Genomic DNA, 14,003 nt, shown 5'->3' on the forward strand with positions numbered 1-14,003 from the left:
TAGTGGTAGCTGGGATGCAGATGCCCATTCAGACACTGAGGAAGCTTTCCTCAAGTTTCCAGCCAACCTCTCATCACCTTTCCAAGTTCATTAAGAAGAGACACAGCCCTGACTTCCCCAAGGTGCCACGTTCTCCTGTCCAGCTATCTGGAGCTTGCCTTTGTGTTCAGCCTGGCTTGTACCATCCCTGCAGTGCTGCAGCAGCTCAACAGCAGTGACAGCTCCTCAGGAAAGGATCTGCAGCATCCCAGAGCAGTGACAGTGGGTGGGAAGGGGAGAAAAGGCTTCCATCTCACACTGCTTTTTTAGTTTTTCTGTATGTGCAACACAGACAAAATTAAGATTAAATCAAATAAAAGCTAGACCTAACTGTGGAGAGAGAAGTAGTTTGATTGCTACATCTAGCTACTTACTCAATCATTATTAACTGTAGCAAAATGCAGAGGTTCCTGATGTGCTGACAAGGCTGGATATAGAGTACAGAAAACTTCTCCTGTGGATGCTGCAGATGCTAATTCTGCTATTTCATTAACTACTTTAAAAAGTATAGGTTAAGCTAGCTGCAAGGGTTATTCCAGTGGAAAAACAAATACCGCTAATACATTTCACATAATTAATTTATCATGACTCAACTGAAAAATGGTCTTCCTGAAAAGGTTTATTATGAAATAAATAAAAAGTCCATAAGAGAAGTTTGAAAAATCTATTTTATGAAGCTTTAAGATGCATTGGGTAGAATTATCTATGGTTACATTTCAATCTCAAAATAACAGTTATTTTGGGCAAGACACTGAAATGCCAAAAGACTTGATTATCATACAGGTGGAAGATAACATTTATGTAGCATTGTCTAACAAACTGTCCCATCAGAGGAATCCTCATATTTACACATTGCAAACATCAGCGAGATTTACATGACACCTTGCATTTTGCTCCTTGCTTTTTAAATATGTAGGACCCAGGATTATTCCCCAACTGCTCCCACCGCCGTGGCCTTCACAGTGGTTATACAGTGTCTGTGCCCCAGGGCCAGCCTCTCCCTGCTCCAGAGGCAGCAGGAGCAGGACCTGAGCCTGGGCACTGCCCTGCCTGGAGCTGCTCAGCCTCTGGTGAATTGCTTTGTCTCAGTAAGTCCAGTATCCCTGAGATAGGAGCCGCTGCACTGGAGGGGTGGGGCTGTGCCAGGTACCTGCGTGGTGGCGTCGGGGCTCAGCTGCCCGGCCGCCCTCAGTGCTTGCTGGCAGCCAGGCGCTTCAGCAGCGGCTCGTCGTACACCCAGCACTCCCCGTCCTCGTGGAACAGCTGCAAAGGAATAACCACAGGTGAGCTTCTCCTGGCTCCCAGAAAGGAACAAAAGGCTGGAACAAAGCTCACCCTCGTTTCCCACGAGGTCTCGCTCTCCTTCCTGGCCCTGGCCTCGGCTCTCTGCCGCTCTTCAAGCGCGTGCTTCGCAGCCGTGGCCGCGTCGATGTCTCTGATCTTCAGGTTGTAGGTGACATCCTTCCATAAGCTTGAAAGAGAAAGGGCAAGGAAGGCTTTTATGGGAGCAGAGTGCCACAAGTTGGAGACAGAGCAGTGAATAAAGGTCGACCTCAGGTTAGAGAAAGGGCAGAAAAGCCCTCAGGATATTTGGTATTTGCTCTGTTATGACAGAAGGGAGGAGGCTGTGGTGGAGCTCTCCAGACCTCCCTGAACATTTGATCCCAATTAGGATATGACTGAGAACTCCTGGTCCCCTCTTCCCCCTTAAATCCCCAGCCTGCCTGTACCTGGGCTCAGGGAGAGCAGAGCATGCAGTGCTGGGATCAGTGCAGCCTTAGTCCCTGTACTGCAAACCGGAGTCTAACTGAAATAAAATCTTAATGTTCCCAGTTAACTGAAGTTCTTACCAGCGAGACTCAAAGTCGTCTTGGTCCTCCAATTTCCTTACCTTCTTCTTTATTGTAGGCATTTTCTTGGTATCTATAAAGACAGCATTCTCCTGGAGTGGAAGATGAAAAAGAAATAAACCTGTTAAATTCTTTAGCTAGACTTCAAACATATACACCCTCACACTCCAGTCACTGGTTACATGAAACGTGATAATTCTTCAGATTCTATTCTTGTATAAAAATCAAGCTTCCTTAAGAATAAATGAACAAGTTTTATCCCCAGTTCAGCATTCTTTTGGACAGCCTCATAGGAGGGTCTAACTTTTAATGTTTGTTTAAAATAAAATACCAAACCTACAAAACCACCCCAAACCCCCCTTTCTAAGTACAATCTTGTATTTGTGATGAAAAGAGAAAAAATAAAGCAAGCTGTGTTACCCCTGTGGAGTACTTTGCATACATGACCCCATTCCATTCTCCTTCAATGGAGCAGAAGGGTTTCTTGTCATTTGGAGAACTAAAAAGAAACAAACAGTCATTTCTCAGCTGTATTACAGCAACTGAAAAAGCCTAAAGGATCAAAACCTGGTTTTCTGTAAATCCTGATTTGTATCAGCCCAAGTGCCCATGCCCAGCACAGAAGAGAGGAGGGTTCTGTTTACAAGGAGGCAGTTTGGCATGAGTGAGTTACACAAACCTTAGCAGGAAGCACTTGGTCAGGGTAAAACAGGCCTTGCCCGAGGGCTGCATCTGCATTTAGAGTTTAGGAAAGCAGTTACAGGCCTTCCACACAGATTTAGGGTGGTGAGTTTAAGCTTAAAAAGGTTTCCAAACTACTGGGAAACACAAGACACCAGTTTTTAAATGGCATCTATCAACGTGTTCATGATGTAAAACCAAGTTAAACCTTGTTTTGCCAGCATCCACTTGCTGGCTCACAGCACATCTCCAAATATGACTGGAATCTCCACTGAATGTTCTGTGCTGGGTATGTATGTGCACAGGGCTTAATCAAAACCCACTAAACCACAGGCAAAAATAAGTGAATTTTGCAACCGACACACTATGAGCAGTATCCCAAGGCTTGCTGCAGTATTTGTATTTGTAGGAAAGGTAATGGTGGAGTCACTGCTGATAATCGAGGGGAGCAAAGTTCCCTTTGGCAATCAGCTGAGGATGTTTGCAACAGCATAAAGTAGGACACAGGCCTGTGCAGCTTCCTCTCACAAATTTGGCTATAAAATGGACAATTCCATGACAGGTAATGATGAGCTAAGTTCCTTCAGGTGTTGCTGCTTCAGCATTTTACACTCTTTACTGTCTTGTTAAAACTGTTGGCATTTAAGGAAGGAAAAAGTGAGATGAAGAAAGCTGCTTACAAAATTTCAGCTGTAATTCTGTGCTTCTTTCCTCCATAAAATGGTTTTGTGTGGAAGATGATGGAAGCGTTGTAACCTGTCTTTGAGCAATTAATGCTGCACTCCCCCCCAAGCTCTATCCATGGCACAGTGAGAATAGACCTGCAATTAGAAACACAGAAATGCACACAATGATAAGCTCTTGACCAATAAATACTAAGCATGAAACACTACAAGGCATTAAATATGAAAACACCAATTAGAGCATTTACTTGCCTTCCATAGCCATTAGGAAAAGTCAAAATATAGTGTTCATCATGATCTAGGCATGTAACACACCCTGTTAAAGAAAAATAAAAATAAATTTGAAAAACATTAAGCAAAATCTGTACAGAACTTTTCATAATGATCTCATTAAATATACCATTAAAAACACATGCCATGAAAAGGAAAGGGGAGGAACTTCATTTTCAATGGATGCTGAGAATGCCCAGCTTCTGGAGGAGGCAGGGATAGCTGTATTTTTGGGAAAAAACTGGGCCCTAGATGTTTTCAGCACACAGTGTGGAAGAAATCTCTAATTCATATACATAACCTCCAGTTACAAAAATTCAATCATTGCTTACATTTAGTATGATGACTTCAAATAATTTATGTAAATTATTCTATGAAAAATCCTATTTGCAGAATTCAATTTCTCCTCTGGTGTTCAGTTTACACACATACCTTGCCCTATGTTATGAACCCCAATAGACATTCCTAGGAACTTGGACTTGGTCCATATGTGAGCATTGAACTGTATCCTCTTGCTAAAACACTCTGCATAAAATGCTGAAACTGAAGAGAGAGACAGGTATTAAAAACAGCAGCACAAGACATTGATACCTTTGTTTCCAAATTCATTCTCTGGGAAGTATCCCCTGGTGCCTCACACTTATGTGACAACAGTGTTTGCAATTAGTTTATTACAAAAGCAGTTTATAATTTTTAAGTCTTTATTTATAAACATTCAGCTTTTAAGTCTGGAAGGAAAGTGTCAATCCAAGATTTAAGCCAAGAGCTGATTTTACTGTCACCCCTCTCCAGGTGCCACCTATCCTGGCAAAGGCACTGTCACAACTTACTTGGAGGATGGTGAGAGACCTGCTCTGCCACAAAGGTGACGTTGCTTTTGCTGACCCAGGGGACTGGTCCTTCTGAGACTGGCTCCTGTGGGACAGGGGAGAGGGTTCCATCACTCACAGGGCCTGCAAACACTGGAAGCTTCCCTGAGAAGCTGCTTCCACCTTTAAAGGCTTCTAAAAATGTACTGCAGGACTCCTTGGTCCTATAATTAGGATCCTTTCTAAAGGACAGAGCTTCTACTCTATTACTTTTAAGTATAAATGTCTTTGTTTTAACTGTCCCCAGAAAAAACAGGCAAACTGAAACACTCATGTATAAATCCAATTACAAAATAATATTTAAGTGAGAGAAATAGTTTCTGGTTTTGCTTCTCAAAAAGTCTAATCTGCATATTAATAATGATCAGATTTCATGTACCACAAAACCATAAACAAATATTCACTTCCTGTGGCAAAGAATGCAAAGTGTAGTTAATTCATGGTTAGAAGCAGTGGACACCCAAATACAACACTGCCTTTATGCCAGCAAATTGGAGTGCAAATATTCACCTCAGAAACAAGATTTCAGCAAACAGATCACTGGGAAACAAAGGAAATGGGAAAAATACATGGCTTATACCCAAATAATCACATTGACTTGGAGGTATTATACTGAGGCTACATAAAGCACCTCACAACAGCACTTCCCACACCATCACTGGCAATAAGGCAAGAAGTCCAAATGAGGTGCCAGAAAAGAAAACAACCAAAAAAAACCCTTTGGGCTGCACTAGTTTAAAAAATAAAAGAAAAAAAATCAGAACTTTGAGAATAAACAAATTCATAATCAGTGCTATGAAACAGTGCAGAGGAAAAGGGCATTTTCAACATGTCAAGTAGTTCTTTAGAAAACAAATTTTGTTATGCAAGATTTTATACTTCCGTCGAAAGAAAACAAGGAATGATGGGGAGAATTGGTTAAGAAATTGCTACAGTTTGTTGATTTGCTACTTAAGCACAGCATAATCCATCTCAGTCAGTGACTTAACAAAGCTTTGGGCTGCATCTCTGCATTCTGGGCTCCAAAAAAACACCATGAGAAACTCACCATGTCATCTTCAGTGCCAGGCAACACCCAGTGGCAGCGGAAGATCTCCCCCAGGATGGGGTTGTAAGGCTTCTTAGCAACTGACCCTTTCCTTCCTGCATGGAAAGCTGAGAGGTACCATTTAACCACCTGAACCATCCTCTCCTTGGGATCCTTCTGGTCACTAATGCTACAGAGAGAGAGAAAAAAGGACAGGCAGAGTGAAATATAAGCAGGGACCTTGGATAGTTTTATGGGTGCTTGGCTGTTTTACAACTAACAGTTTGGCTGATTTGACTGTTTTTGAAGTTTCAACCAAAATCCAAGCAATCTTCTTCAAAAACTACCAACTTCTGGCAGCAAACAAGGGCCATAACCAGTATGAGAACAGTGAATGCTCCTATTCCAAAAGTCAAATACCTGACAAACAAGTCTGGATGTGCAAAGAAGTCGGCATACATTTCCAACAGCGACCTTCTTTCCAGGATAAACGTTGGAAGAACCACCTGAGTGAAGAAAAACAACTCATCTAGCTGAAGGAATTTGAGTATCCTGTACAAAAGCCAACTGTAAATAGCAAACAGAGCACCCACAGCATCGTGTGCCCTCAGCTGCCTGTGAGCAAGAGCTCACCAGTGGGTTCTGACATATGCAGGTCAGCTGGCATCACAGTCTCATCCTACATGGATTCTAGTCCCACTCAGAGCACATCAAAAGCTGGTCTGAATTACAGTATCACTACTGATTTAATTCCATCTCTGTGAACACTGTCAATTTGCAGTCACACTCACTCACTTACAGTCCCATCCTGCTGCATGTCTCTGTAAAGATGAAGGTTGAGCTCTTCTCTACTACTTCCAAAGGTCCATCCTTGTGGATCTGCTCAGTGGGATCCACCCTCAATTACTGTTGCTGACAAGGTACATGCTCATAAAGATTCCTGGCAGCCCAATTTGAGATCAGTAATTTTCAGCTATCCCATGAATTCCCAGAACAGACACAGTCTGGATCAATTCCTACACAGAACTGCCAGAAACCTTGAGCAGTTTGCTTGTGAGCTGCTGGCTGTTTCCCCAGAAAAGTGTTATCTCTTTGTTATCTACTGTTCATTCCAGGCTGGACAGTTCAATTCATCCACTTAAGGAAGCTTATGGATAAGGATTGATCACTCCTGTCCCTTCTCACTCTGGAATCACTTGTTTAAATTTATCCAAGCTACCTGGAAAGACCAACACCTTCAGAATGCTGTTCATTTTACCTTCAGACAGACACCAGCATGAATCTCATTCATGAAGAACCCAACTTTTCTTTGCCAGACCTAAGTGTAGCATTTCATAATACCCATGCCACTTATTTTCTCATTAAGATCCCAACTAAGCCAAGCTTTTCATTACATGGTTACTTCTCCCTTTTACTTTGTGTTTTATTGAATGTCACCATACCTTGGGGCCTTGTAGCACTTTGTTCTAGGAAGCTAAAGACAGGAGTAACATTGCAGCATTCTCCCTATGCCAGCTTCACAAGCACTCCAAGAATTATGTTCAAAAAGAACAAACAGCTACTTTCCATAGCAAACTATTTTCCCAAACACATTATAGCACCTGGATACACTTATTCTGCAGCCACTTTCCCCCTTCCAGTAAGAACTCCAATTCAAAAGCACCACACTAAGAAGATTACAGCTTAACTAGCTCTTACAATAAATATGTAGTTAAATTATGTAACATTTTTTTTTTTAACACAGAATTCTGGGTTTGCTGCCCCTCCCATCCCCAGGAACACCAGCAAGTTTACCTTGGTGAGGTCCATGCCTAATCTCACTTGTGACAAGAGATGCATGATAACACTTTTGTGCTCCTCCACCGACTCTCCTTCCCCATCATCTTCTCGATCGTCGGGAGGATCAAAGAGATCTGAAAGACCAAATGGCTTTTGTTTTCCTCTAAACCTTCAAAATCAGACTGCATTTCATTAGCATATATGTCAAAAAATACAAGTTCTAAATCCTACAATTCAGCAACCTTCCATTAGTAAAGAAACAGTAGAGAAACCACTTCCCATAAGTGGGAAGCATACACATACATATACACACACACATACTTATATAAAAATCCTGCATATATTGACCCAGTTTACACACAGATTAACAATCAATAACTCCTCACTGAAAGCTGACACAGGCCACTTACCAGCATCATTTGTGCCATTAGACATGGAAGAATTGAGGGACTCTGTGGTATCTGGACGTTTCAGGCTGCTCCCTGTGCTGCTCCGAGTCAGCACTGCAGCAGACCCTGAAGAACTAAAGAAGACTTATAAATTCTCACCGTTCAAATTAAGTAATTCAGACCAAATTATTTGATATTCACAGACAAGGAATTTAGTGATAGACATCTGTGCAGTGGCAGACATTAATACACATGGTGCATGCTAATTCACAGAAAACTCAGAATGGATTGTAGCTGAAGGAATGGGACAGCCTGCAGCCTCAGATAACACATGAAGGCAGAAAGCAGCTTACTAATCCCTCTTTGGAATGTGTAGAATCTCTTAAAATTAATTTTACAATTAATAAAAAATTAAGAGTAAACAGAGATTTTGGGGAAAGGGTGCCAACTCCAAAGAATATATTTTAGCAAATGCATGAGGGAATTGGCCATTTACCAAAGGCTGCAGCAAATACATGTGAAATGCACCATGGCCTCAGATTACAGCTCTGAGCTGGGGCCTTCCAAAGATTGTTTTGTTAGAGTTTGTGAGAATTTATCTGATGGAATGGGAAGGAGCAGAGGAAGAAACTGCCTCCCTCACGGACAGCTGAATGTGGCTGAGGGCGGGGGTAATCTCACACTGTTACACAAAGTGGCTTTCTGACCTCCCCCACCTTTCCAAACCAATTTCTGCAAGCAGACAAGCCATGCCCTTGTAGATACAGGCTGCATTCAGCACACACTGCACACTGTCAGCTACTTACTCCATACATCGCTTTGGAGAAGAACTGCTCTGGTAGAATTCATCAGCATCATAGAACTCATCCTCACTGCTTGAGTAAGAAAAATCTGGGACTGTATTTGGAGACAGGTTGACATGGCTTGGAGAGGTGAGACTGCTGCTAGGTGCTGACTGCCCACTTCCTGTGGAGTATTAAAAATCACAGAAACAATAAAAATGAATTCTTTCAAAATCTACTTACAGAAGAATTGTTCAAATCAATAAAGACTGATGTAAACTCAGAAGAGGAACGCACAAAATTAAAAGCAATAATTAGGCAGGTTCATAAAGAGTAACAACTGACAAAAAGGAAAGTCATAAGGAGGTGGGGAGAAAGAGCAGCATTACTGGTGTTAACAAAACATTGAAATTGGTGTTGATCAAAAGCAAGATGCAGGCCAATAATACTGTTGTTTTAATGACTAATTACAGGGTTTCTTGTACTTTAATTAAAGTTACCCAGAACTGTACCTGTACTATTTGGTGTTGGAGTCTGATTCCCAAGTGATGCTACTACAGGTCCCACTGGCAAGGAGGAGGGTCGCTGCTCTGACTTGCACAACTGAGCAGGTTCTAGGGGATATTTTGATATGTTAACCCCAAAATTCAGAAGGAGATTCCACATTATTTCAACTCACCTCCAAAAATTAAATAATTTTCTACAAAAACCATACCTAGGTCTTTTTTTTTATTAACCAAAGATGGCATTAAAAAAAAAACCCCACAGTTGTTTAGCTAGAAAGCATTTGCCTTTTCTGAAAATCACAGTATCATTTTTAAAAAGAGTGTTAGAAATGCAAGCCAGTAACTGAGAGTAAATAAAACACATCAGCTTATCCCCAGAACCAGGGACAGGTTGGTGAGAATGCTCTGTACATCCCACTCCTGTCCTTGCTGAGCCCATCTGAGCAGTCACTGCTCTGCTCCTGATTTTTCCCAGCCCACCTGGAAGTGTGACAGCCTGGGAAGGTGGCTGTGCCCAGCCCACCTGGAAGTGTGACAGCCTGGGAAGGTGGCTGTGCCCAGCCTACCTGGAAGTGTGACAGCCTGGGAAGGTGGCTGTGCCCAGCCTACCTGGAAGTGTGACAGCCTGGGAAGGTGGCTGTGCCCAGCCTACCTGGAAGTGTGACAGCCTGGGAAGGCATGGTGCTGATCCCTGACGGCTCCAAGGGGCTGGGCTGATACACGGCGTCCACAGGGTTGATGGTGCTCTAGGCAAGAGAAGGAAAAGCACATTTTTTCCCCCTCAATTAAAACAAAATAAAGCATAGATAGCAAGAACATTGTGAGCATGAGAAATGCCCAAATGCAAGAGAGCGAATCCCTGAGAGAGGAAGTAAAACACAAAATGACAGCTGAAGACATGAGAAATACTTTTGAGGTGGGAATATTTTGATTCTTTACACAGACTGCACAATAAATTGGATTTGATGCAGATTTGAAGTGTCCTACAAAAAATTCTTATTTCAGGTTCTTGCTTCTGGTATGCCACCCAATGTCCATTAATTAATAATGCATGCAAAGAGTGGAAAGTTAGATGCAAATTATCTGGTCAAAATCAGGATAGGTAATCTGTATTTTCAAAACAAAAAAAAATTTCTCAAAACCTCATTTTGCAGATCAACCCATAAATCAAAACAAGAATCATCAGCATGCTTAGAGTCATGAAGCAGCTTTGTTGGCAAAATTCTTCCCAAAGCAAGCTGACAGTGTTCAGTGCAGCTCAGTAGAGGACATCTCAACCTACTTCTGAATGTGGGCACTTGGAAAATGAAGCACCAGGTCAATTCAGTGCTCCCAAAAGCCACTAACTTCAGTCAATGTCCTTGGTTTTTATGCATCAAGACCCTTGGAAATCTAAACTGCCATGTATTTTAACCCAAAATATAATCTAAGCTCTGTTTTTTATTTATGTTTACACACAACCACCAGAACTTCTTGGTTGTTAGATGAGTAAAAGGCACACAAAACCCTTTTCCAAACACCATGCAATTTACATGCCTGATCTATCCGAACTATGACAATTTTTGTCCAGTTTGCTCAGAAATGCAGTCAGTATGCTCATCCCTATCCTCTTTTTTACACCAGTACTTAAAAGAAGTGTCTACAACTGTTCTACTCTCCCTTTAGTCCATTAATTTCTATTTGCTATTTCTATTTTCTATTCAGACTGATGGAAACAGGCTCAATTTACCCTTCCTCCCATTTTCCTACTAAAAGCAGATTTTTTTTCTTGCCTTCTTTCCTGGTTACCTGAAATTCTGAACTTTATCCTACTTCTAGATGTTGGACAATGCTCTCAGACACACGGTGTGATTCTTGGGGCTGTCCTGTGCAGAGCCAGGAGCTGGAACACTGATCCCTGTGGATCCCTTTCAACTCAGGACACTGTATGACTCTAAAAATCACTGAAAAGTTCTATTATTTTTTTAATAGCACAGGATTTCTTCAACTAAAAACAGAACAATTATTCTCTGTTTATCACTTTTAAAAAGTCTCCATTAAAAACAGCCAAAAAAGTAGCATTCTACAATTTCATTGCTTTTACTACTTACTATACAAATAATCCAGTACAGGTAATATTACTCCACTGCATTCCAGGATAAAGGCAATGTCCCTTACCCAATACTTGAGCTCCTTGTGGAATTATGTATTCAACACAGGAAGGTCCTTGTCCCACAGAGTTCATAGTTTAAAATTATGATCCCATCTTAAGAGTTAAGATTTAAACCCCAAGATGGTTCTATGATACACAGGATGCTATTGCTACCTGCATCTCCTTTATTTTTTAAGTAAACCAATAATCCACATGATACAGACAACTGGCATGATAAAGAAAGAACAAAGTAATTAATTTTGTATTCAGGATTGTAATCTCATCCTTAAATAATTCTCCATACTGCAACATGAAATGGAGTTTCATATTGGGTATTTTGAGGGATGCCTTCCTTCATAGGCTAGAAACAGCTGAAGACCTGAAAGTCTCCTACTCTGAGTTTAATAACAATTGAATAACAATTACACAGAAAAAAGACTCATCCCACCATGGCAGCAAGCAATGATTCTATTTCTGCCTAAGTTTAAAGTGAAATCCTGACCTTCAGCCCAAGGTGATGTTGACCTCCACAGCATCACAATTTTAGACTTCACAATCCCTGATCCACAGTTAATATATTATTACAGAAAGATATTTTCCTCCCCAGTATAAGCCAATCCAAAGATAATGAGATCAGTGGCTAGTTAAATCCAGACTATATCAAGCTGCAATATCTCTCTGAAATTTCTGAGTTGCAGCCCAGATGTGCAGGTCACCTGTGCCTGTGCAAGTGTCTTCCTGCACAGGTTCTCTTTTCCAGGAGATACCACAGAAGCTGTTCCCTCATACTAAGACCTGAATTATGTTCCATCTGCAGGACACATAATAATTCACTTATTTATGATGAGCACAAAACTGAAATATGCATGTGCATCTTCAGTCCAAGGTTCACACCAGAAAATCCTACTGCTAGAGCTGTTTGTAGTGGACAAACAACTAAGGCCTGGGAATTACTGTCAGCTCTAATGAAAACACATGAGGATTTTTAGAGTTTTTACTGAAACTAATCTCCTATTAAAAGTATCTGAAATGCACTCAAGTGACAAAAAAAGAACAAAGAAAGAGAAACCACGTGTGAACAAAACCAAAAACGACAGAAGTTACATTAAAAATGCAGAAGTTCTATTAAAGAAGAAACATTGCTTAGACAGACATTACACAACTCTGCATCAAAGGAGCAGCACTGTAGAAAAGACAAACTACTTGGAAGCACACAGAGAGCAGATCTATTTCCTACACAAAGACACTTCAGACAGAACACACAACTATTTCCATCCCAGTAATTTCCCTTTCATCTGTTCACATGGCAGATTTTTATCTAAGTGTTCAGTCAAAACAATGCTGTTCAAGACACTCCATACAAAACTGACCACTCTATCTTCTAAGGACAAGGGTGTTAGCCAACCTCAGGAGCTAAGGACTCAACAGGAATTTTAACAAGACACTGGAAGCAGTAAATTAGAGAAAGGAAGAAGCATGTTGCAAAGTGAGTGGAAATTCAGGTCTCTGTTCACATGTTCTGCAGAATTAAAAGGAGATAAAGATTAGATTTAAACTTACTATAAGTCCATTTGCGTGCTTCTCCTCATTATTTTGGTCCTTAAGGAAAAAATGTTACAAATATCAACATAACAATCTTGCATGATTTATCAGTTCCGTGCTAAGTGAGAACAGTGAGTTTCCCTCAGGAATGTTCACCTTTTCAGCCATAAAATGTTCCTCATCATGTGATACAATAATTGAACGTGGAAGAAAATTCCACACACACCTCTGAAGATCAGCATTTTCTGAGGGCCCGTCCACATGAGTGCAGACAATTTTAAAAATATCCCTTCTCTACTGCAGAGTATAGTTCTGCTTTATAATGTGTGTGCTTCCCAAATACCTAGGAGCTCCCCAAAGTATGCTCTGCAGCTCCTGTAAGTCCCTGAAAAATGAAGTTCTCAGTTTCTGTGATTAACATACAAGGCAGAAATTTAAGTTGAAAGGTTTTAGCTTTTGCTTTTTGGCATCCACTATATTTTAAAATGCTTTAAGATCATTCACTATCTCAGATTTTGGGGTTTTTTGCCTAAAAGCATAAGTGAAATAGCGGGCAATGTAAAAAACATCTGTCCTCAGGGGAAATGACACAGCAGCAGGCCAGTTAATGCCAATCTGCAGCCAGCATAATTTTAGCACTCTACAGCAAGAGTATTTTACTGAACACTAAGCCAAATCTCTTCCCTTCTGCTGTAAAGTTCATACTGGTCAGTACATCAATCCATAACTTCATTCATCCAGTGTGAACCTCAAAACTTGTCTGCAGAGTATTCCCCCGGATTTCCAGTTACATTTTAAAGGAGTAAGAGGAAAAAAAAAAAAAGCTGTAAGAAGGATAAAGAAAGTTGGCACATATTTATGTTTTGATACTTAATACATCCTTTCTTGACTTATACAGATGGTAATAGGCTGTTCAAATTTTATCTCTGCTGGCTGACATTTTTGAAGTCTGGCTTTCCATGATAAAAAGAACACCAAGGACAAAAAGTTCCACTAGGTTGCAAATTTACAAAATACATAACTTTTTTTCCAACACATAAAACCCCCATGTTGTGTCCATCATCTCTAAGATGTAAGAAATAAACCACAAAGATGCTGCAGGAGCACTGATGTTTGCTACCCCATCTCAGTAATGCACCAGTAGCAGCAGGTAAGGAAGGCAGAAATTCCACCAAACTGGGCAGGCAAGACTGGCCAGAAATGGAGTGAAAAAGAGAAAGGAAGGATGCAAAACTAAATATCTAAATTATAAAAGGTACTTCATAACACATATATATTTCTAACACTGAAGTTTACATCATGTATTTTACACCACACACACAAAGAGGACAACACAGGCCAAATGCTCCATCTGCCCATCCCACTCTGCTTATTTTGACTGCTTTTTGATAAGCAATTAATGTATTATGATATATTCCTGTTTAGCTGGTATTTAGTTCATTTTTTTGGAAATGT

At 40.8% G+C, this 14,003-nt stretch overlaps 1 protein-coding gene across 14 annotated transcripts in view; it reads right to left on the minus strand.

The window, feature by feature from the left end:
* Window positions 1-640: 640 nt before the first annotated feature.
* OSBPL9 (oxysterol binding protein like 9) overlaps window positions 641-14,003 on the minus strand; it is a 57,692-nt gene continuing 44,329 nt past the window's right edge. For 4 of the 14 annotated variants that reach the window (XM_085586263.1, XM_085586268.1, XM_085586266.1 and 1 more), the window contains 15 exons: window positions 12,567-12,605; window positions 9,528-9,621; window positions 8,882-8,983; window positions 8,394-8,553; window positions 7,609-7,721; window positions 7,214-7,332; window positions 5,840-5,925; window positions 5,441-5,609; window positions 4,354-4,438; window positions 3,956-4,066; window positions 3,506-3,569; window positions 3,251-3,391; window positions 2,310-2,388; window positions 1,890-1,981; window positions 641-1,510 (listed from right to left, as the gene is read on the minus strand). In XM_085586263.1, the coding sequence (XP_085442389.1) occupies window positions 1,228-1,510; window positions 1,890-1,981; window positions 2,310-2,388; window positions 3,251-3,391; window positions 3,506-3,569; window positions 3,956-4,066; window positions 4,354-4,438; window positions 5,441-5,609; window positions 5,840-5,925; window positions 7,214-7,332; window positions 7,609-7,721; window positions 8,394-8,553; window positions 8,882-8,983; window positions 9,528-9,621; window positions 12,567-12,605 (1,737 nt within the window). In that variant the 3' untranslated portion in view covers window positions 641-1,227. The remainder of the gene's footprint in view (window positions 1,511-1,889; window positions 1,982-2,309; window positions 2,389-3,250; window positions 3,392-3,505; window positions 3,570-3,955; window positions 4,067-4,353; window positions 4,439-5,440; window positions 5,610-5,839; window positions 5,926-7,213; window positions 7,333-7,608; window positions 7,722-8,393; window positions 8,554-8,881; window positions 8,984-9,527; window positions 9,622-12,566; window positions 12,606-14,003) is intronic. The other 10 variants (XR_013340438.2, XR_014957018.1, XM_021529315.4 and 7 more) reach the window with 6 other exon arrangements.

The sequence above is a fragment of the Lonchura striata genome, chromosome 8 (genome assembly GCF_050655825.1).
Source record: "Lonchura striata isolate lonStrDom1 chromosome 8, ASM5065582v1, whole genome shotgun sequence".
NCBI classification, from domain to species: Eukaryota; Metazoa; Chordata; class Aves; order Passeriformes; family Estrildidae; genus Lonchura; species Lonchura striata.